Genomic DNA, 22008 nt, shown 5'->3' with positions numbered 1-22008 from the left:
ACAGACCTACACCGTCCTCTCCTCCTACAGACCTACACCGTCCTCTCCTGCTACAGACCTACACCGTCCTCTCCTCCTACAGACCTACACCGTCCTCTCCTCCTACAGACCTACACCGTCCTCTCCTCCTACAGACCTACACCGTCCTCTCCTCCTACAGACCTACACCGTCCTCTCCTCCTACAGACCTACACCGTCCTCTCCTCCTACAGACCTACACCGTCCTCTCCTCCTACAGACCTACACCGTCCTCTCCTCCTACAGACCTACACCGTCCTCTCCTCCTACAGACCTACACCGTCCTCTCCTGCTACAGACCTACACCGTCCTCTCCTCCTACAGACCTACACCGTCCTCTCCTCCTACAGACCTACACCGTCCTCTCCTCCTACAGACCTACACCGCCCTCTCCTCCTACAGACCTACACCGTCCTCTCCTCCTACAGACCTACACCGTCCTCTCCTCCTACAGACCTACACCGTCCTCTCCTCCTACAGACCTATAGTACAGGTAACTGTGGCTAGAATGGGTCATTTGTGAAAAGACCATAATTTCTTCTATTAACACATACTTCCTTTTTATGGATCTTCTTCTGATCACTCCACGTGATAACGTCAAGAAATGTTGGAATCCAAGCACTGTATTTCAGAATGTCATATGCAACAGTTTAGCATGTCTAACCCGTACAGTAATGTATATCTTGTTGCCATGGTAATGAAATGTAGAATGTGATGTATTAAAAAGACTGTGCAGGTACAGACGATGATCAAAGTTAACTTTCACCAGTTCCTTAAAACAGAAAACATTTTTAAAAAGTTGTTTTGTGTTAGCAGACTACAACTGCGGTGTGTGTCACAATGAAACATGGTTCTGGTGTGTGTCACAATGAAACATGGTTCTGGTGTGTGTCACAATGAAACATGGTTCTGGTGTGTGTCACAATGAAACATGGTTCTGGTGTGTGTCACAATGAAACATGGTTCTGGTGTGTGTCACAACAAAACATGGTTCTGGTGTGTGTCACAACGAAACATGGTTCTGGTGTGTGTCACAACAAAACATGGTTCTGGTGTGTGTCACAACAAAACATGGTTCTGGTGTGTGTCACAATGAAACATGGTTCTGGTACGTGTCACAATGAATCATGGTTCTGGTGTGTCACCATGAAACATGGTTCTGGTACGTGTCACCATGAAACACGGTTCTGGTACGTGTCACAATGAAACATGGTTCTGGTACGTGTCACCATGAAACACGGTTCTGGTACGTGTCACAATGAAACATGGTTCTGGTGTGTGTCACAATGAAACATGGTTCTGGTGTGTGTCACAATGAAACATGGTTCTGGTGTGTGTCACAATGAAACATGGTTCTGGTACGTGTCACAATGAAACATGGTTCTGGTGTGTCACAATGAAACATGGTTCTGGTGTGTGTCACAATGAAACATTGCCTATGGTTCTCTTTATCTAGGCGGAACAATGAGCAGAAACAGATGTGTGTAGACACCCTCAAAGGGGCTCAGGGCTCAAGGCCCCATCGGAACCTTGGACACATAAACTGATCTATTATAATATCTGAATTCACACGGACCTTTTCAAGGGCAGGCATCCCGGCTCGCAGATATGTTAATCAAAAGAAGCGATTAATAGTTGGATGAAAAACAGCTTGGAATAACATAGTAGAATAGACTGTATTGTATTTCCCACACTTCAAATACAGATTATACAAAGGTTCACTGAATTGTCCTTGTTACTTTGGTTATGCGTTGACTTGGTTTGTGTGTTCTGTGTTGAATAACAAGTACTGTATAAGAAAAAGGTATAATGTGTGTGTGTGATCACTTCGGTATACTATTAGCAAGTTCATGGGTTATCAAAAGTCATGTTGAGAGATGCTTGAAAATGCCAGTCCTGTGTATTTGTGTTGCCAACGTGTTAAGAATCAGGGATATTATTATTTGTTGTTGTTTTTACCAGGACTGAAACTGTGAGATCATGGCCTAAATTTGAGGACTCAATGCCAAATACAATGCATGTACCGTTCTTTGTGAGGCTGCTCACTCTGGGAGGGTCCGATTCATTAAGTAATTGGTTTCGAGTTGTTTACATGAGTATTAAACCTATTCAGCAGCCTTTGAGAGGTGTATTGTCCAAATGTCTCTTGTTATGAATATAGAATGAGTTCAGGGGGCAAAGTGAAGCCTTATTGGCAAAACACTGCACTCGACTGATTCCAGGCATGGGCACTGCATTGCATTTCATTGAATCTAGTGTTACATGCTTTGTGGATTCAAAATATTTATATGTGCTCATTTTCCTATAACTCATAGTATGGTGAGAACTGAATCTTCATCTTTCATTTATGACTAAAGGGATACTAAAGGATTATCTACTTCCCCAAAGTCAGAGGAACTCGTGGATAGCATTCTTTTGTCTCTACTATGCAGATACCCATAGACTTCCAGTCACTGCCCTAATACTATTGGCTTACGAAACTAAATCTTAATTCCTTCATAAAAATAGTTTGTGTTGATTTAGTTAAAAGTGTATTGCTATTGTTGTTTTGTACAATTTGAGGAATAATTGTTTATCTAGTTCTCTTTATATTTGTGTACTTTACACAGTTGTACTCAAACATTTTCAGCGGGGGAACCATTTTTCCTGCCAGAATGTCTGGGGACCCCATTTTTACCCCAAGTATTTAATGCAACCCCACCCCAAAATGTTTACATCAACAAACAACCTTCAATTCATTGCATTTTCATCTCAAGTCAAAATTAAAACAAACCAATAAATACATTTACTCAATAAAATTGTATTTTTCTAATTATCTTTAAAACAAATGTGTTTATACTGTCCCATACAATAATCTGTACTCTTTATGTTGACCCCGCCCCCCCAAAAAAGTATTCTTTTTTTGCTGACCACACTGTACCGACTTTTAATAACACTGGTGTAGAGTTTGAAAAAAAAAATTAAGCTCAAGATTGATGGGTAAACTGCCTGGTTTTACTTCCTGCTTTGCTCCTATGGGTACACTCACAATGGTCGCCTGTACAACCATTATGCCATCATTGAATTGAATGGGGATGCCCATTCTAGTCATTCTATTTCTATGCAACAAACCACACCTCCAAAACAACTCTGGTTTGGCTTCAGTCAAGGCCACTATCATTTCTTAATGGGCAATCTTAAAAATGAGGCCAGATCAGAAAGTGCAGTCGCCCTTTAAGCCCGTAGCTCCTACAAGGAGCGTAGGCCATTGACAAATGTCCTCCATCTCACTCAGTTCGAGGGCAAGTTTTTCCAGGTCTTACCAGTTAAAGCCGCTCGCAGTCATTTCTGCCTGGACTTCTCTCCTCCAAGTGTTTTGGGTCTCTAGAAATTAGAAGGGAAAGGCCAAATCACAGAGGAGGCGAAGGTGGACATGGTTCTAAACTATAGGATTGACATTCCACTGGTTACAATGACTGAGAAGAACCAGAGGAGGGCCCTCTCCCTCTGTCTGACATCAGTTTGGAAACGGTCTCCATGGCAATCCAAACCAGTTGGGTCACTGAGAGCAACACCACTGTGTTATTATCTAATGGAAATCATCAAATTTCTCTAGAACTTCGTCATGGACATGTTACTTTTTGCCTTTGTATTTTGACTGTGATATTTTGCTCATAATAAGGTAATCTGTGAAGTACAAGTATCTCTGCCCTCTGTAAAGTGCATTATCAAGTGTTTTGTTGAAAGTACAAACATCTTTATGATTCTTTTGCAACAACTGCCTTTAACAATTGTTGATATAAATTGATCACCGCAAATGAAATTGTATTTGTCACATGCACCGAATACAACAGGTGTAGACTTTACTGTGAAGTGCTTACTTACGAGCCCTTTCCCAACAATTTAGAGTTAAAAAGTATGACAGATTTGATGAATAAAAAAAGAACATAATAACACAATAAAATAACAGTAACGAGGCTATATACACAGAGTACCAGTACCGATTCAATGTGCAGGGGTACGAGGTAGTTGAGGTAATATGTACATTTAGGTTGGGGTAAAAGTGACTAGGCAATCAGGATAGATAATAAACAGAATAAAGCAGTGTATGTGAAGAGTTTGAAAATGTGTCTATGTGTGAGTGTGTGTGTGGTATCAATATGCATGTGTGCGTGTGTGTTGTGTGTGCGAGCGTGTGTACAGTCGTGGCCAAAAGTTTTGAAATTAATTTTCACAAAGTTTGCTGCTTCAGTGTCTTTAGATATTTTTGTCAGATGTTACTATGGAATACTGAAGTACAATTAAAAGCATTTCATAAGTGCTTTTATTGACAATAAGGCTTTTATTGACAATTATATGAAGTTGATGCAAAGAGTCAATATTTGCTGTGTTGACCCTTCTTTTTCAAGACCTCTGCAATCCGCCATGGCATGCTGTCAATTAACTTCTGGGCCACATGATGGCAGCCCATTCTTGCATAATCAATGCTTGGAGTTTGTAGGTTTTTGTTTGTCCACCTGCCTCTTGAGGATTGACCACAAGTTCCCAATGGGATAAAGGTCTAGGGAGTTTCCTTGCCATGGACCCAAAATGTTGATGTTTTGTTCCCCGAGCCACTTAGTTATCACTTTTGCCTTATGGCAAGGTGCTCCATCATGCTGGAAAAGGCATTGTTCATCACCAAACTGTTCCTGGATGGTTGGGAGAAGTTTCTCTAAGAGGATGTGTTTTTACCATTATTTATTCATGGCTGTGTTCTTAGGCAAAATTGTGAGTGAGTCCACTTCCTTGGCTGAGAAGCAACCCCACACATTAATGGTCTCATGATGCTTTACTGTTGGCATGGCAGGATTGATGGTAGCACTCACCTCGTCTTCTCCGGACAAGCTTTTTTCCGGATGCCCCAAACAATCAGAAAGGGGATTCATCAGAGAAAATGACTTTACCCCAGTCCTCAGCAGTCCAATCCCTGTACCTGGTGGTGCCCCGATCCCGCAACTGAATGAACTTTAGGAGACGGTCCTGGCGCTTGTTGGACTTTCTTGGGCGCCCTGAAGCCTTCTTCACAACAATTGAACCGCTCTCCTTGAAGTTCTTGATGATCCAATAGTTGATTTAGGTGCAATCTTACTGGCAGCAATATCCTTGCCTGTCAAGCCCTTTTTGTGCAAAGCAATGATGACGGCACGTGTTTCCTTGTAGTTAACCATGACTGACAGAGGAAGAACAATGATTCCAAGCACCACCCTCCTTTTGAAGCTTCCAGTCTGTTATTTGAACTCAATCAGCATGACAGAGTGATCTCCAGCCTTGTCCTCGTCAACACTCATCCCTGTATTAGCGAGAGAATCACTGATCTGATGTCAGCTGGTCCTTTTGTGGCAGGGCTGAAATGCAGTGGAAAAGTTTTTTGGGATTCAGTACATTTGCATGGCAAAGAGGGTCTTTGCAATTATTTGCAATTCATCTGATCACTCTTCATAACATTCTGGAGTATATGCAAATTGCCATCATACAAACTGAGGCAGCAAACTTTGTGAAAATTTATATTTGTGTCATTCTCAAAACTTTTGGCCACGACTGTATGTGTGAATGTAGTATTTGTGAGTGTGTGGGTAGAGTGCAGTGGATGTGCATATAAACAGTGCAAGAGAGTCAGTGCAAAAACAAAAAAAGGGGCACAATACAAATTGTCCAAGTAGGCATTTGATTAACTGGTCAAGTCTTATGCTTGGGGGTAGAAGCTGTTCGAGAGCATTTTGGTCCCAGACTTTGTTTTATCCCAGGGAAGAAATGTGTATTTTAAAATCGATCTATTTTTATATATATATACAGTGGGGCAAAAAAGTATTTAGTCAGCCACCAATTATGCAAGTTCTCCCGCTTAAAAAGATGAGGCCTGTAATTTTCATCATAGGTACACTTCAACTATGACAGACAAAATGAGAAAGAAAATCCAGAAAATCACATTGTAGGATTTTTAATGAATTTATTAGCAAATTGTGATGGAAAATAAGTATTTGGTCACCTACAAACAAGCAAGATTTCTGGCTCTCACAGACCTGTAACTTCTTCTTTAAGAGGCTCCTCTGTCCTCCACTTGTTACCTGTATTAAATGGCACCTGTTTGAACTTGTTATCAGTATAAAAGACACCTGTCCACAACCTCAAACAGTCACACTCCAAACTCCACTATGGCCAAGACCAAAGAGCTGTCAAAGGACACCAGAAACAAAATTGTAGACCTGCACCAGGCTGGGAAGACTGAATCTGCAATAGGTAAGCAGCTTGGTTTGAAGAAATCAACTGTGGGAGGAATTATTAAGAAATGGAAGACATACAAGACCACTGATAATCTCCCTCAATCTGGGGCTCCACGCAAGATCTCACCCCGTGGGGTCAAAATGATCACAAGAACGGTGAGCAAAAATCCCAGAACCACACGGGGGGACCTAGTGAATGACCTGCAGAGAGCTGGGACCAAAGTAACAAAGCCTACCATCAGTAACACACTACGCCGCCAGGGACTCAAATCCTGCAGTGCCAGACGTGTCCCCCTGCTTAAGCCAGTACATGTCCAGGCCCGTCTGAAGTTTGCTAGAGAGCATTTGGATGATCCAGAAGAAGATTGGGAGAATGTCATATGGTCAGATGAAACCAAAATAGAACTTTTTGGTAAAAACTCAACTCGTCGTGTTTGGAGGACAGCGAATGCTGAGTTGCATCCAAAGAACACCATACCTACTGTGAAGCATGGTGGTGGAAACATCATGCTTTGGGGCTGTTTTTCTGCAAAGGGACCAGGATGACTGATCCGTGTAAAGGAAAGAATGAATGGGGCCATGTATCGTGAGATTTTGAGTGAAAACCTCCTTCCATCAGCAAGGGCATTGAAGATGAAACGTGGCTGGGTCTTTCAGCATGACAATGATCCCAAACACACCGCCCGGGCAACGAAAGAGTGGCTTCGTAAGAAGCATTTCAAGGTCCTGGAGTGGCCTAGCCAGTCTCCAGATCTCAACCCCATAGAAAATCTTTGGAGGGAGTTGAAAGTCCGTGTTGCCCAGCAACAGCCCCAAAACATCACTGCTCTAGAGGAGATCTGCATGGAGGAATGGGCCAAAATACCAGCAACACTTGTGAAGACTTACAGAAAACATTTGACCTCTGTCATTGCCAACAAACGGTATATAACAAAGTATTGAGATAAACTTTTGTTATTGACCAAATACTTATTTTCCACCATAATTTGCAAATAAATTCATTAAAAATCCTACAATGTGATTTTCTGGATTTCTTTTCTCATTTTGCCTGTCATAGTTGAAGTGTACCTATGATGAAAATTTTAAGTGGGAGAACTTGCACAATTGGTGGCTGCCTAAATACTTTTTTGCCCCATTGTATATGTATGTATATATATACACACACATGTATGTATGTGTATGTATGTGTATATATATATATATATATATATGTATGTATATATATATATTTATATATATTTATCTACTTTTTTTATCTACTATTCCCCATTATCACATTTCTTTTTTTTGAGCATATATGTGAGAAAACCTTTGTTGCCCCCTAAGGCTGTGTTTACACAGGTATCCCAATTCTGGTCTTTTGCCCAATTATTAGCAAAATAGTTGATCTGATTGGTCAAAAGATCAATTAGTAAAATAATATCAGAATTGGGCTACTTGTGTAAACACAACCTAATACTATCTGTCACTAACAGTTATCCATGTTAGTTTGAACATCTAAAAAGCTGGACCAACCAAGCCTGGCCCGATGAAATATACATGACCTGTTAGAGAACACGGAGTCTGAAATGCCTGCAGTGATTTGCATCACATTCCCCCATTCCTCTCAGTGTGTGTCCGTCTCAGACACTCAGATCATTGGCTAAATCTTACTCAATCAAATTCCCTACAAAATGAATGTTTATGGAAATGGAAAATTGGAGTAGGCAAGTGTTTTCCATCAGTAGCTCTTTGTGGTAATAGCACTGTCTTGAAATCAGCCCAGTGCTGTCTGAAGTAGAACAGCTGATGGACTTTTTCTTCTGAAGGAGGCCATGCAGAATAGAGGAGCCCCCATTTTCTATTTAAAATGTGTTGCTATTGCAGCTATTATCCTGGTGCAACACGTTATTATTATAACCCACAGATGCATTTCCATTCAGAATACCATTCAGAATAGAGATGAGAAGCACTATTATAATCATGGTATACGTTATTTTTTTGTTCTCTGAATAATATTAATGCTAAATATGTTCAAAATCTATAGGACAACGTTTCTCAAACCTGAATGAAAAGGGACCAAAGGAAATATTGCAAAATGCCTGACCTAGCCCACAAACCAAAGTTGAGAGTGGGTGCTCAATTACTAGACAAAATAAGGAATCCTCACATTGTGGATGTCCTACGGATATCTATCCATTCATAGACGGTATATTCATACGGTCTATTCAAGAAGGGAGCACTGAAGCTATTTTTAAACGCAAATACTCCCGGCAAGCGATACAGTTTTTGGAAACATTATGGAACTTGACTTTCATATCAGCCATAATACAATTTCAATAAAAACAATAGGCTAAATTACTACACACCTTTTAAAGGGTTACGGTTTCCACAATGCCATATTACCATGTTACAGCGCTTGTTTATAGAAGACAGACAGAAGATAGAGGCGACTACCTGTGCTAATTATCTATCTGCGTCTCCGAACAAGTGCGTGTAACGGAAGAAAAGTTGCCACAAACGTGTAGTTACGGAAAAGTACTGTTGCCTGCAATTGTGTTAAAACCGGTTAAGACAGGGTATAGCAGTGGTGTAAAGTAACTAAGTAAAAATATTAAGTTGTTTTGGGGGGTATCAGTACCTTACTTTACTATTTATATTTTTGACAACTTTTACTCCACTACATTCCTAAAGACAATATGCACTTTTTACCCCCATACATTTTCCATGACATCCGAAAGTACTCATTACATTTTGAAATGCTCAGGCAGGACAGCAAGAGTACCACAGTATGAGTCATAATATCCATAAAACCTAGCCATCAAACATGGAAATGGTTTCAATCGTTTTCCTTTTATATTTATAAAACTAGATTTAAATGGTTATCAAAACGTCACGGGAACCTTTCCCCAATATAATCTTTCCCCAATGGGAACCACACTTGTAAGCCTACATGAAGCACAGCCCTTATTTTAAGTGTTTCTAAAATTCCGTGTGGGGAAAAAGGATGGTGGACATACGATTGGAACCATTTTCCTGTTTGACAGCTAGACTTTATGGGTATTATTACACCTCCACTGTGGGGCCCTATATGGCCCAACTCACGCACCTCTCCATATAACTCATTGTCATATCTACACCCCCCTCAAAAGAGCATTAATGAGGTAGGGCACTAATGTTGGGCGATTATGCCTGGCTGGCAGTCGGTGTTCCAATTCATCCCAAAGGTGTTCGATGGGTAGAGGTCAGGGCTCTGTGCAGGCCAGTCAAGGTCTTCCACACCGATCTCGACAAACCATTTCTGTATGGACCTTGCTTTGTGCACAGGGGCATTGTCATGCTGAAACAGGAAAGAGCCTTCCCCAAACTGTTACCACAAGTATGCGGAAGCATTAAGATTTCCATTCACTGGAACTAACGGGCCAAGCCCGAACCATGAAAAACAGCCTCGGAATATTATTCCTCCTCCACCAAAGTTTACAATTGGCACTATGTATGTGGGCAGGTAGCGTTCTCCTGGCATCCGCCAAACCCAGATTCGCCCGTCAGACTGCCAGATGGTGAAGAGTCCAATGGTCCAATTGGACCGATTTGCAAGATTTCTCTGAAAAACGTAGTTAATTTAATCTGATTGTCATAAGGTTCCACGACTTAGTCCATACAGGGCATTTGAACACACAAAATACAAATTGATGATTTTTATCACATTTTGGGTGTTTTATTTAACTTTTGTACACCTGTGGTGTTCTAGGTCAAAAATGACTGGTCATTAGAAATTAATGGGTGAGACTAAAATGAGTGTATAAAATTGAGTTCAGGCACATGCCCATTCATCAGATGGACACACTTCCTCTCCCAGACCCCCACATGAATGTATGTTTGAGCACACACACACCTCACTCCCCTTCATGGCTTCCATGGCAACCCCCCTGGAACCTTTCCCCAATATAATCTTTCCCCAGTGGGAACCACACCTGTTGGCATTCTCACAAACAATCACAACATTGTTTCAATAATATATAGAACTTTTCTCACAGCTCTGGTATATGAAGCTTTTTTGAGGCCTTGCACACAATTCCTTCTGTGGCAGCACAATGACCAAATGATATAGTGTATGTGAGGCTCTTGATCATATCTTTGATCATGACACTGATGAGGAGGAGAGAGTCCTTGTTAAACTTTGACACAAAGTAGTCAGTGATAAATAGCACAATATGTTTCATCTGAGTATTTGTTATAGTCAAAATAATCCATACATTATGCTTTTTGTACTAAAAAACTAGTTGTATGAGCTCAGGTCAGTGATCTCAGGTTATGAGGCCTACAGGCCATGAATAGCAAATAGAAGTTCAAAACTTGTAATGTTCACAATAACTTCAGTTGATAAAAAGATTTAAAAACACAACATTAGATGAAAATATATGTATTATTATGGATTTATAATCAGCAACAATGGGGCAGTCATTTTGGAGCAGGAACACAGAATTAATAAACATGAAACAAACACAACAGGAGGGTTAAACAGCAATGCAGTTTTAAGAAAATCCCCCCCAAAAAGTAAGAGATTAGAATAACAAATAATAAAAGAGCAGCAGTAAATAACAATAGTGGGTCGGTCTGGTCTATATGTGGGTCAATGTCTCAATGTGCGGGGGGCCGAGTTAATTATGTACATGTAGGTAGAGTTATTAAAGTGGCTATGCATAGCTAATAACAGAGAGTAGCAGCAGCGTGTGTGTGTGTGTGTGAGGGGGGGGGGGGGGGGGGGGTAGAAGGAGTTGTTCAGGAGTCTTATGGCTTGGGGGTAGAAGCTGTTTAGGAGCCTCTTGGACCTAGACTTGGCACTCCGGTACCGCTTGCCGTACGGTAGCAGAGAGAACAGTCTATGACTAGGGTGGCTGGAGTCTTTGACAATTTTTAAGGCCTTCCTCTGACACCGCCTGGTATAGAGGTCCTGGATGGCAGGAAGCTTGGCCCCGGTGATGTACTGGGCTGTACGCACTACCCTCTGTAGTGACATGCGGTCGGAGGCCGAGCAGTTGCCATACCAGGCGGTGATAAAAGCCGTCAGGGTGCTCTCAATGGTGGAGCTGTAAGACCTTTTGAGGATCTGAGGACCCATGCCACATCTTTTCAGTCTCCTGACGGGGAATAGGTTGTGTCGTGCCCTCTTCACGACTGTCTTGGTGTGCTTAGACCATTTTAGTTTGTTGGTGATGTGGACGCCAAGGAAGCTCTCAACCTGCTCCACAACGGCCCCGTCGATGAGAATGGGGACGTGCTCGGTCCTCCTTTTCCTGTAGTCCACAATCATCTCCTTTGTCAAGATCACGTTGAGGGAGAGGTTGTTGTCCTTGCACCACATGGTCAGGTCTCTGACCTCCTCCCTATAGGCTGTCTCATCGCTGTCTGTGATCAGGCCTACCACTGTTGTATCATCAGCAAACCTATTGATGGTGTTGGAGTCGTGCCTGGCCGTTCAGTCATGAGTGAACAGGGAGTACAGGAGGGGACTGAGCACGCACCCCTGAGGGGCCCCTGTGTTGAGGATCAGCGTGGCGGATTTGTTGTTGCCTAACCTTAACACCTGGGGGTGGCCCGTCAGGAAGTCCAGGATCCAGTTGCAGAGGGAGGTGTTTAGTCCCAGGGTCCTTAGCTTAGTGATGAGCTTTGAGGGCACTATGGTGTTGAACGCTGAGCTCTAGTCAATTAATAGCATTCTCACATAGGTGTTCCTTATGTCCAGGTGGGAAAGGGCAGTGTGGAGTGCAATAGAGATTGCATCATCTGTGGATCTGTTGGTGCAGTATGCAAATTGGAGTGGGTCTAGGGTTTCTGGGATAATGGTGATGATATGAGACATCACCATCCTTTCAAAGCATTTCAGGGCTACAGATGTGAGTGCACCGGTCGGTAATCATTTAGGTAGGTTACCTTAGTGGTCTTTGGCATGGGGACTACGGTGGTCTGCTTGAAACATGTTGGTATTACAGACTCAGACAGGGAGAGATTGAAAATGTCAGTGAAAACACTTGCCAGAGCGCAAGCTCAAAGTACACATCCTGGTAATCCGTTTGGCCCAGCGGCCTTGTGAATCCTGACCTGTTTAAATGTCTTACTCACATTGGCTGCGGAGAATGTGATCACACAGTCGTCCGGAACAGCTGATGCTCTCACGCATGTTTCAGTGTTACTTGCCTCGAACTGAGCATAGAAGTTATTTAGCTTGTCTGGTAGGCTCGTATCACTGGGCAGCTCTCAGCTGTGCTTCTCTTTGTAGTCTGTAATAGTTTGCAAACCCTGCCACATCCGACTTCCTCAATGCACTTATTGATAAAGTCAGTGACTGATGTGTGGTACTCCTCAATGCCATCGGAAGAATCCCAGAACATATTCCAGTCTGTGATAGCAAAACAGTCCTGTAGCTTAGCATCTGCTTCATCTGAACACTTTTTTATAGACCGAGTCACTGGTGCTTCCTGCTTTCATTTTTGCTTGTAAGCAGGAATCAGGAGGATAGGTCATATTTATGGTCATATTTGCCAAATGGAGGGAAAGGGAGAGCTTTGTACGCGTCTCTGTGTGTGGAGCAAATGTGGTCTAGCATTCTTTTCCCTCTGGATGCATATTTAAAATGCTGATTGAAATGAGGTAAAACGGATTTCAGTTTCCCTGCATTAAAGTCCCCGGCCACTAGGACCGCCGTCTCTGGATGAGCCTTTTCCTGTTTGCTTATGGCGGAATACAGCTCATTGAGTGCGGTTTTAGTGCCAGATCGGTCTATGGTTTTATGTAGACAGCTCCAAAAATACAGATGAAAACTCTCTCAGTAGATAATGTGGTCTGCAGCTTATCATGAGACACTCTACATCAGGCGAGCAAAACCATGAGACTTCCTTAGATATCGTGCACCAGCTATTGTTTACAAATATGCATAGGCCCCCGCCCCGTGTCTTACAAGAGGCTGCTGTCCTGTCCTGCCGATAGAGTGTTTACCCCACCAGCTGTATGTTCTTAATGTCGTCGTTCAGCCATGACTCGGTGAAACATAAGATATTCCAGTTTTTAATGTCCCATTGGTAGGATATACGTGCTTTCAGGTCGTCCCATTTATTTTCAGCAATTGAACGTTAGCTAGTAGATCTGAGCCTGGTCGGGTGTCCGTAGTATATCCCTCGCGTCTGACTCATTGAAGAACTCCTCGTCCAATTTGAGGTGAGTTATCCCAGTTCTGATGTCCAGAAGATATTTTCGGTTGTAAGAGACGGTAGCAGCAACATTATGTACAAAACAAGTTAAGAACAATGCAAAAAAAAAAAATGGTATGGTTGGTTAAGAGCCGATAAGACGGCAGCCCTACCCTCCGGCGCCATCTACTTCAAAAGTACTTGAACACAATCATGTCGGACTTACCACTTCCCAGTTTCCTATTTCCTTTTCCCCAATTTTACCAAGACAAATGATTATTCAGGTTCTGAATCATTCAGTGGGGCCTCTCGCTAACATTTAATTAAAGTCAGATTTCCCCCCCCCCCCCCCCAACACCAAACGCGATCACGACACGCAGGTTAAAATATCCAAAGAAACTCTGAACCAATTACATTAATTTGGGGACAGGTCAAAAAGCATTAAACATGTATTTCAATTTAGCTAGTTAGCTGGCACTTGCTAGCTAACGTTAATTTGTCCTATTTAGCTAACTTGCTGTTGCTTGCTAATTTGTCCTGGGATATAAACATTGAGTTGTTATTTTACCTGAAATGCACAAGGACCTCTACTCCGACAATTAATCCACACATAAAACGGCCAACCGAATCGTTTCTAGTCATCTCTCCTCCTTCCAGGCTTTTTAATCGTTTAACTTATATGGTGATCGCATCTAAACTTTCATTGTATTACCACGACTACCGGCAACAGTTCATCTTTCAATCACCCACATGGGTATAACCAATGAGGAGATGGCACGTGGGTACCTGCTTCTATAAACAAATGAGGAGATGGGAGAGGCAGGACTTGCAGTGCGATCTGCGTCAGAAATAGGAATGAGTTCAATTTTAGCCCTTGGCAACGCCGACGCTCGTTGGCGCGCGTGAGCAGTATGGGTGCAATAATTGAATAACATGGATTTCTAAATTTATTTTGCGAGTCCGGTCTGCATGTCATACATCCGATAATAAGCACCGAGCAATGTTGACTGAGAGGTACAGCTTTCTCACCCACAACTTTTGAGAATTTTACATTTTGTGGTGGTCGTCTTTGAAGTTGTTTCTGTGGGTTGCAAAAAGAAAAATTTGCATGACAAGAACTGAATTCAATGTAAAAGGTTTTGTCTCAATCCATATCTATCTTACCTCTATATTGTTTTCTGTCCAGCGGATTCGACCAGGGGTTCAATGGGAAAGTGAGCCTGTCAGGCAGCCTTCATTCTCACACAGCATCCAGTTTAGCTGACCGGATGCTGCACAATTTTCATTATTTTTGACCACTTATTTTCTCTGGCCTCCATTGAAATAAAAAAATATTTTAACACCCTAATTTTGGCCATCCTACAAGGATAAAAACAACGTTTGAACGGATTATAAGAGGCATGAGGTTTGGAATATTGGTTTTCTTAGAGGTTATTTAAACAATTAGCATTATTTGACCCATTGGTCAAAAAAAGTTTTGGATTTGACAAATACGTTTTTGACAATTACAACCAAACTATGGATAATCAAGCTAACTAAAATCTTATTGGTTGAATAATTGTTCTGACTTTAAAAGTACTTGACCACAATCATGTTGGACTTACCACTTCCCAGTTTCCCATTTCCCACGAGCATCAGAAGTCAGCATGATAGATGAGTTTACCACTAGTAATTACCAGTTGGAGGGTCATCCAAGTGGATATTTCTCAATAATATGTTGTAAATAAATACTACCTTCTCACTTGGTTATGATCGCAGAATTTGAATGTTTCAGAATTGAATACCTCATCGGCCTTCTCGTTGTTTGAATTCGCGATGGGGCGCTGTTCGACTCCTGTCCTGTACACAATTGCTCCCGGAAGATGAAAACAGCATTACCCGGAAATCAACCGTTGACATGAGCTTATTTGTTAACGCGTAGCTAGCAAAACGGCTATTTCTACAGCCGTTTTTTTAAACAAAATAATTGTAAATCTATATAATAATTTATAGCTGTGTGTAGCGTATTGTAAAACTACGGGAGATGGGAGTCCCCGCATTTTTTCGTTGGTTGAGTCGGAAATATTCTACAATTGTTGTCCATTGTACTGAGGAGAGGGTACGTGTTTGTAGGCAGCTAACGTTAGCTAGTGTGTTGCGTATTTAAGACCGTGTAATAATTGTGCCCTTTATTTCTTAGTACATCTAGCATGTACTAACCTTATTGCACTTTAGATATTAAAATAGTTAGTTTTCATAATTTTCTCTTTTCAACGACATAGCTAGCAGAGCATATTATATCATTTGTCGATTGAATGAACAAACAATGTATGGGATGCACGCAGTTAGATAGCTAACGTTAGCTATGCTACTTGCAGTGATTGACACAGAAACTCGTGTGCAGAGCCTTGCTGCCTGTGTTGCGCAAGTGTCGAGTTGGTATTCCATTGGTTTGCGAACAAGCAGAAGCGAGACAGCCCGCCAATGTTTTGACTTGGCGTGTTACGGAATCTAATGCATAACCAAGTAACGTTAAATCTCGCTAACCACTTAATTTATATTAGTTGCGTCATTGCAACAGTACATAAACAGACATGCATTTGATAATAGGAATAATGTTTAATAATTTTTTCCCTTTTACTCCTAGTCCAAGGAATGTAATGGGGTACGAATTCCTGTTGATACCAGCAAACCGAATCCAAATGAAGTGGAGTTTGACAATTTGTACTTGGACATGAATGGGATCATTCACCCCTGTACACATCCTGAAGACAAGTTAGTCTTACTAACATAATTAAATAGAATGTGACTTTGTCCTAAATGACACCCTATTCCCTTTATAGTGCATTACTTTTGACCAGGGCCCATGGTATTGGTGGTACTCTTGTACATTACCATGAATTGTGATGATAATGTAGTATAAACCCTCAAACTCTACTTCACTTTCACAGGGCTGCACCCAAAAATGAAGATGAAATGATGGTTGCCATCTTTGAATACATGGATCGGCTCTTCAATATTGTGCGACCCAGAAGGGTTCTCTACATGGCTATTGATGGAGTGGTAAATTCTGCTGCTTTTTTTTCATGAGAGAATAACATTTTCTATGAATCCCTATTTAGATTTTCTACAGTTCTGTACAAAGCAATTTGTTATACATATGACCTTGTTTATCTCTGAACAGGCCCCTCGCGCCAAAATGAACCAGCAGCGCTCCAGGCGATTCCGTGCTTCTAAGGAAGGAGTGGAACTGGTTGAGGAGAAATCCCGCATCCGAGAGGAGATCCTCGGGAAAGGTGCATATATTTTCAGAGGGTTTCTTACCCTTCCAATAGTCTTTAGATGGGAGTCTTTGTTAAACACTTATTTAATTACAAATATTTTCCATAACAGAATTGCATACTAAATATATACAACTTTTTTTCTGCCCATCTTCACATTTTAGGAGGGTATCTTCCACCGGTTGAAATCAAGGAGAGATTTGACAGCAACTGTATCACCCCAGTAAGTATGAGGCTTTTTTTTAAGGCTGTGTTTCTGTCACCAATATCTTAAAGTAACTGTTCAGTGAAAGTCTTACTTTAAAAAATGTAATAATCTATTAACTCCTACTCAGATAATGTTGTTGAGTCATCATACACTCGTATTTGTGGCCAAAGCATAAACTATGGGGTGGCAGGGTGGCCTAGTGGTTAGAGTGTTGGACTAGGAACCGGAAGGCTGCAAGTTCAAACCCCCGAGCTGACATGGTACAAATCTGTCGTTCTGCCCCTGAACCCACTGTTCCTAGGCTGTCATTGAAAATAAGAATTTGTTCTTAACTGACATGCCTAGTTTAAAAAAAATAGAGGATGATGTCACCCTCCTGAGGATGACCTGACCAATCAGTGGTCTTCTTGCACGAATATACGGTACACGCCCACACCATTCTGTTGGGGTATGTCCTAGAGGTCAACCGATTTATAATTTTTCTACATCGATACCGATTGTTGGAGGACCAAAAAAAGCAATAATGTAATAATGACAATTACAACAATACTGAATTATGACTTATTTTGACTTAATATAATACATCAATAAAAATCCATTTAGCCTCAAATAAATAATGAAACATGTTCAATTTGGTTTAAATAATGCAAAAACAAAGTGTTGGAGAAGGTAAAGTGCAATATGTGCCATGTAAAAAAGCTAACGTTTAAGTTCCTTGCTCAGAACATGAGAACATATGAAAGTTGGTGGTTCCTTTTAACATGAGACATCAATATCCCAAGGTAAGAGGTTTTAGGTTGTAGTTAATATAGTATTTATAAGACTATTTCTCTCTATACCATTTGTATTTCATATACCTTTGACTATTGGATGTTCTCATAGGCACTTTAGTATTGACAGTGTAACAGTATAGCTTCCATCCATCTCGTCGCCCCTACCTGGGCTCACGCCAGGAACACAACGACAACAGCCACCCTCGAAGCAGCGTTACCCATCGCTCCACAAAAGCCGCAGCCCTTATAGGGCAAGGGGAACAGCCACTCCAAGTCTCAGAGCGAGTGACGTTTGAAATGCTATTAGCGCGCACCCGCTAACTAGCTAGCCATTTCACATCGGTTACACCAGCCTAATCTCGGGAGTTGATAGGCTTGAAGTCCTAAACAGCGCTGTGCTTGCGAAGAGCTGCTGGCAAAACGCACGAAAGTGCTGTTTGAATGAATGCTTACGAGCCTGCTGGTGCCTACCATCGCTCAGTCAGACTGCTCTATCAAATCATAAACTTAATTATAACATAACACACACACATACGAGCCTTAGGTCATTAATATGGTCGAATCTGGAAACTATCATTTCAAGAACAAAACATTTTTTATTTCAGTGAAATACGGAACCGCTTGGTATTTTATCTAACGGGTGGCATCCCTAAGTCTAAATATTCCTGTTACATTGTACAACCTTCAATGTTATGTCATAATTATGTAAAATTCTGGCAAATTAGTTCGCAATGAGCCAGGCTGCCCAAACTGTTGCATATACCCTGACTCTGCGTGCAATGAACGCAAGTGAAGTGACACAATTTCACCTGATTAATATTGCCTGCTAACCTGGATTTCTTTTAGCTAAATATGCAGGTTTAAAAAATATATACTTCTGTGTATTGATTTTAAGAAAGGTATTGGTGTTTATGGTTAGGTACAGTCGTGCAACGATTGTGCTTTTTTTCGCGAATGCGCTTTTGTTAAATCATCCCCTTGCGTTGCATCGATTATATGCAACACAGGACACCCTAGATAAACTAGTAATATCATCAACCATGTGTAGTTAACTAGTGATTATGATTGATAGATTTTTTTTTTATAAGGTAAGTTTAATGCTAGCTAGCAACTTCCCTTGGCTTCTGCTGCATTCACGTAACAGGCAGGCTCCTTGTGGAGTGCAATGAGAGGCAGGTGGTTAGTGTTGGACTAGTTAACCGTAAGGTTGCAAGATTGAATCCCGGAGCTGACAAGGTAAAAATCTGTCGTTCTGCCCCTGAACAAGGCAGTTAACCCACCGTTCCTAGGCCGTCATTGAAAATAAGAATGTGTTCTTAATTAACTGACTTGCCTAGTTAAATAAAGGTGTAAAAAAATAAAAAAAATAATGGCCAAATTGGAAATACCGATTTCCAATTGTTATGAAAACTTGAAATGGCCCCTAATTAATCGGTCGACCTCTAGCATGTCCAGACAATTCCAATGCAGAAAAGTTGCTTTTAACGTAATTATTTCGCATATACAGTGGGGCAAAAAAGTATTTAGTCAGCTACCAATTGTGCAAGTTCTCCCACTTAAAAAGATGAGGCCTGTAATTTTCATCATAGGTACACTTCAACTATGACAGACAAAATGAGAGAGAAAAAATCCAGAAAATCACATTGTAGGATTTTTTATGAATTTATTATCAAATTATGGTGGAAAATAAGTATTTGGTCACCTACAAACAAGCAAGATTTCTGGCTCTCACAGACCTGTAACTTCTTCTTTCAGAGGCTCCTCTGTCCTCCACTTGTTACCTGTATTAATGGCACCTGTTTGAACTTGTTATCAGTATAAAAGACACCTGTCCACAACCTCAAACAGTCACACTCCAAACTCCACTATGGCCAAGACCAAAGAGCTGTCAAAGGACACCAGAAACAAAATTGTAGACCTGCACCAGGCTGGGAAGACTGAATCTGCAATAGGTAAGCAGCTTGGTTTGAAGAAATCAACTGTGGGAGCAATTATTAGGAAATGGAAGACATACAAGACCACTGATAATCTCCCTCGATCTGGGGCTCCACGCAAGATCTCACCCCGTGGGGTCAAAATGATCACAAGAACGGTGAGCAAAAATCCCAGAACCACACGGGGGGACTTAGTGAATGACCTGCAGAGAGCTGGGACCAAAGTAACAAAGCCTGCCATCAGTAACACACCACGCCGCCAGGGACTCAAATCCTGCAGTGCCAGACGTGTCCCCCTGCTTAAGCCAGTACATGTCCAGGCCCGTCTGAAGTTTGCTAGAGAGCATTTTGATGATCCAGAAGAAGATTGGGAGAATGTCATATGGTCAGATGAAACCAAAATAGAACTTTTTGGTAAAAACTCAACTCGTCGTGTTTGGAGGACAACGAATGCTGAGTTGCATACCTACTGTGAAGCATGGGGGTGGAAACATCATGCTTTGGGGCTGTTTTTCTGCAAAGGGACCAGGACGACTGATCCGTGTAAAGGAAAGAATGAATGGGGCCATGTATCGTGAGATTTTGAGTGAAAACCTCCTTTCATCAGCAAGGGCATGGGCTGGGTCTTTCAGCATGACAATGATCCCAAACACACCGCCCCGGCAACGTAGGAGTGGCTTCGTAAGAAGCATTTCAAGGTCCTGGAGTGGCCTAGCCAGTCTCCAGATCTTAAACCCCATAGAAAATCTTTGGAGGGAGTTGAAAGTCTGTTGCCCAGCAACAGCCCCAAAACATCACTGCTCTAGAGGAGATCTGCATGGAGGAATGGGCCAAAATACCAGCAACAGTGTGTGAAAACCTTGTGAAGACTTACAGAAAACGTTTGACCTCTGTCATTGCCAACAAAGGGTATATAACAAAGTATTGAGAAACTTTTGTTATTGACCAAATACTTATTTTCCACCATAATTTGCAAATAAATTCATTAAAAATCCTACAATGTGATTTTCTGGATTTTCTTTCTCATTTTGTCTGTCATAGTTGAAGTGTACCTATGATGAAAATTACAGGCCTCATCTTTTTAAGTGGGAGAACTTGCACAATTGGTGGCTGACTAAATACTTTTTTGCCCCACTATATGTGTATCTATGTATTTTTGGACACATTTACTCATTGAAGTGTTTTTATTTTTACTGTTTTCTACATTGTAGAATAATAGTGAAGACAAATTATTAAATAACACATGGAATCATGTAGTAAACAAAAAAGTGTTAAACAAATCAAAATATGTTTTATATTTGATATTCTTCAAAGTAGCCACCCTTTGCTTTGATGACAGCTTTGCGTTCTCAAAAGATTTTCCGACAGTCATTGAAGGAGTTCCCACATATGCTGAGCACTTGTTTGCTGCTTTTCCTTCACTCTGCGGTCCAACTCAACCCAAACTGTCTCAGTTGGGTAGAGGTAGGGTGATTGTGTAGGCCAGGTCATCTGATTCAGCACTGCATCACTCTCCTTCTTGGTCAAATAGCCCTTACACAGCCTGGAGGTGTTGGGTCATTGTCCTGTTGAAAAAAATAATAGTCCCATTAAGCGCAAACCAGAGATGGGATGGCGTATCGCTGAAGAATGCTGTCATAGCTTTCTGTTTAAGAGTGCCTTAAATACTAAATAAATTGCACACAGTGTCACCAGCAAAGCACCATCACACCGCCACCTCCATGCTTCACGGTGGGAACCACATGCAAAGATCATCCGTTCACCTACTCTGCGTCTCACGAAGACAAAGCGGTTGGAACCAAAATTCTCAAATTTGGATTTATCAGACCAAAGGACAGAGTTCCACCGGTCTAATGTCCATTGCTCATGTTTCTTGGTCCATGCAAGTCTCTTCTTCTTGTTGGTGTCCTTTAGTTGTGGTTTCTTTGCAGCAATTCGACCATGAAGGCCTGATTCACACAGTCTCCTCTGAACAGTTGATGTGTCGTTACATGAACTCTGTGAAGCATTTATTTGGATTGCAATTTGAGTCTGGTAACTCTAATGAACTTATCCTCTGCAGCAAAGGTATCTGGGTCTTCCTTTCCTGTGGCGGGCCTCATTGAGAGACAGTTTCATCATAGCGCTTGATCGTTTCTGCGACTGCACTTGAAGAAACTTTCAACGTTTGACATTTTTTGTATTGACTGACCATGTCTTAAAGTAATGATGGACTGTCGTTTCTCTTTGCTTATTTGAACTGTTCTTACCATAATATGGACTTCTCCCAAATAGGGCTATCTTCTGTATACCACCCTACCTTGTCACAACACAACTGATTGGCTCAAACGCATTAAGAAGGAAAGAAATTCCACAAATGAATGTTTAACAAGGCACACCTGTTAATTGAAATGTATTCCATTTGACT

General features: G+C 41.5%; 1 protein-coding gene across 2 annotated transcripts in view; it reads left to right on the top strand.

The window, feature by feature from the left end:
- Positions 1-15245: 15245 nt before the first annotated feature.
- Positions 15246-22008, top strand: part of LOC109900616 (5'-3' exoribonuclease 2) — a 44850-nt gene continuing 38087 nt past the window's right edge. Inside the window, exons 1-5 of one of the 2 annotated variants that reach the window (XM_020496314.2) lie at positions 15246-15524; positions 16053-16180; positions 16357-16468; positions 16590-16701; positions 16851-16909. In XM_020496314.2, the coding sequence (XP_020351903.1) occupies positions 15450-15524; positions 16053-16180; positions 16357-16468; positions 16590-16701; positions 16851-16909 (486 nt within the window). In that variant the 5' untranslated portion in view covers positions 15246-15449. Of the gene's footprint in view, positions 15932-16052; positions 16181-16356; positions 16469-16589; positions 16702-16850; positions 16910-22008 lie in introns of both variants that reach the window. The other variant, XM_020496315.2, reaches the window with a different exon arrangement.

Source organism: Oncorhynchus kisutch, linkage group LG12 (genome assembly GCF_002021735.2).
Source record: "Oncorhynchus kisutch isolate 150728-3 linkage group LG12, Okis_V2, whole genome shotgun sequence".
NCBI lineage: Eukaryota > Metazoa > Chordata > Actinopteri > Salmoniformes > Salmonidae > Oncorhynchus > Oncorhynchus kisutch.
This window is presented reverse-complemented; position numbering and strand designations above follow the sequence as displayed.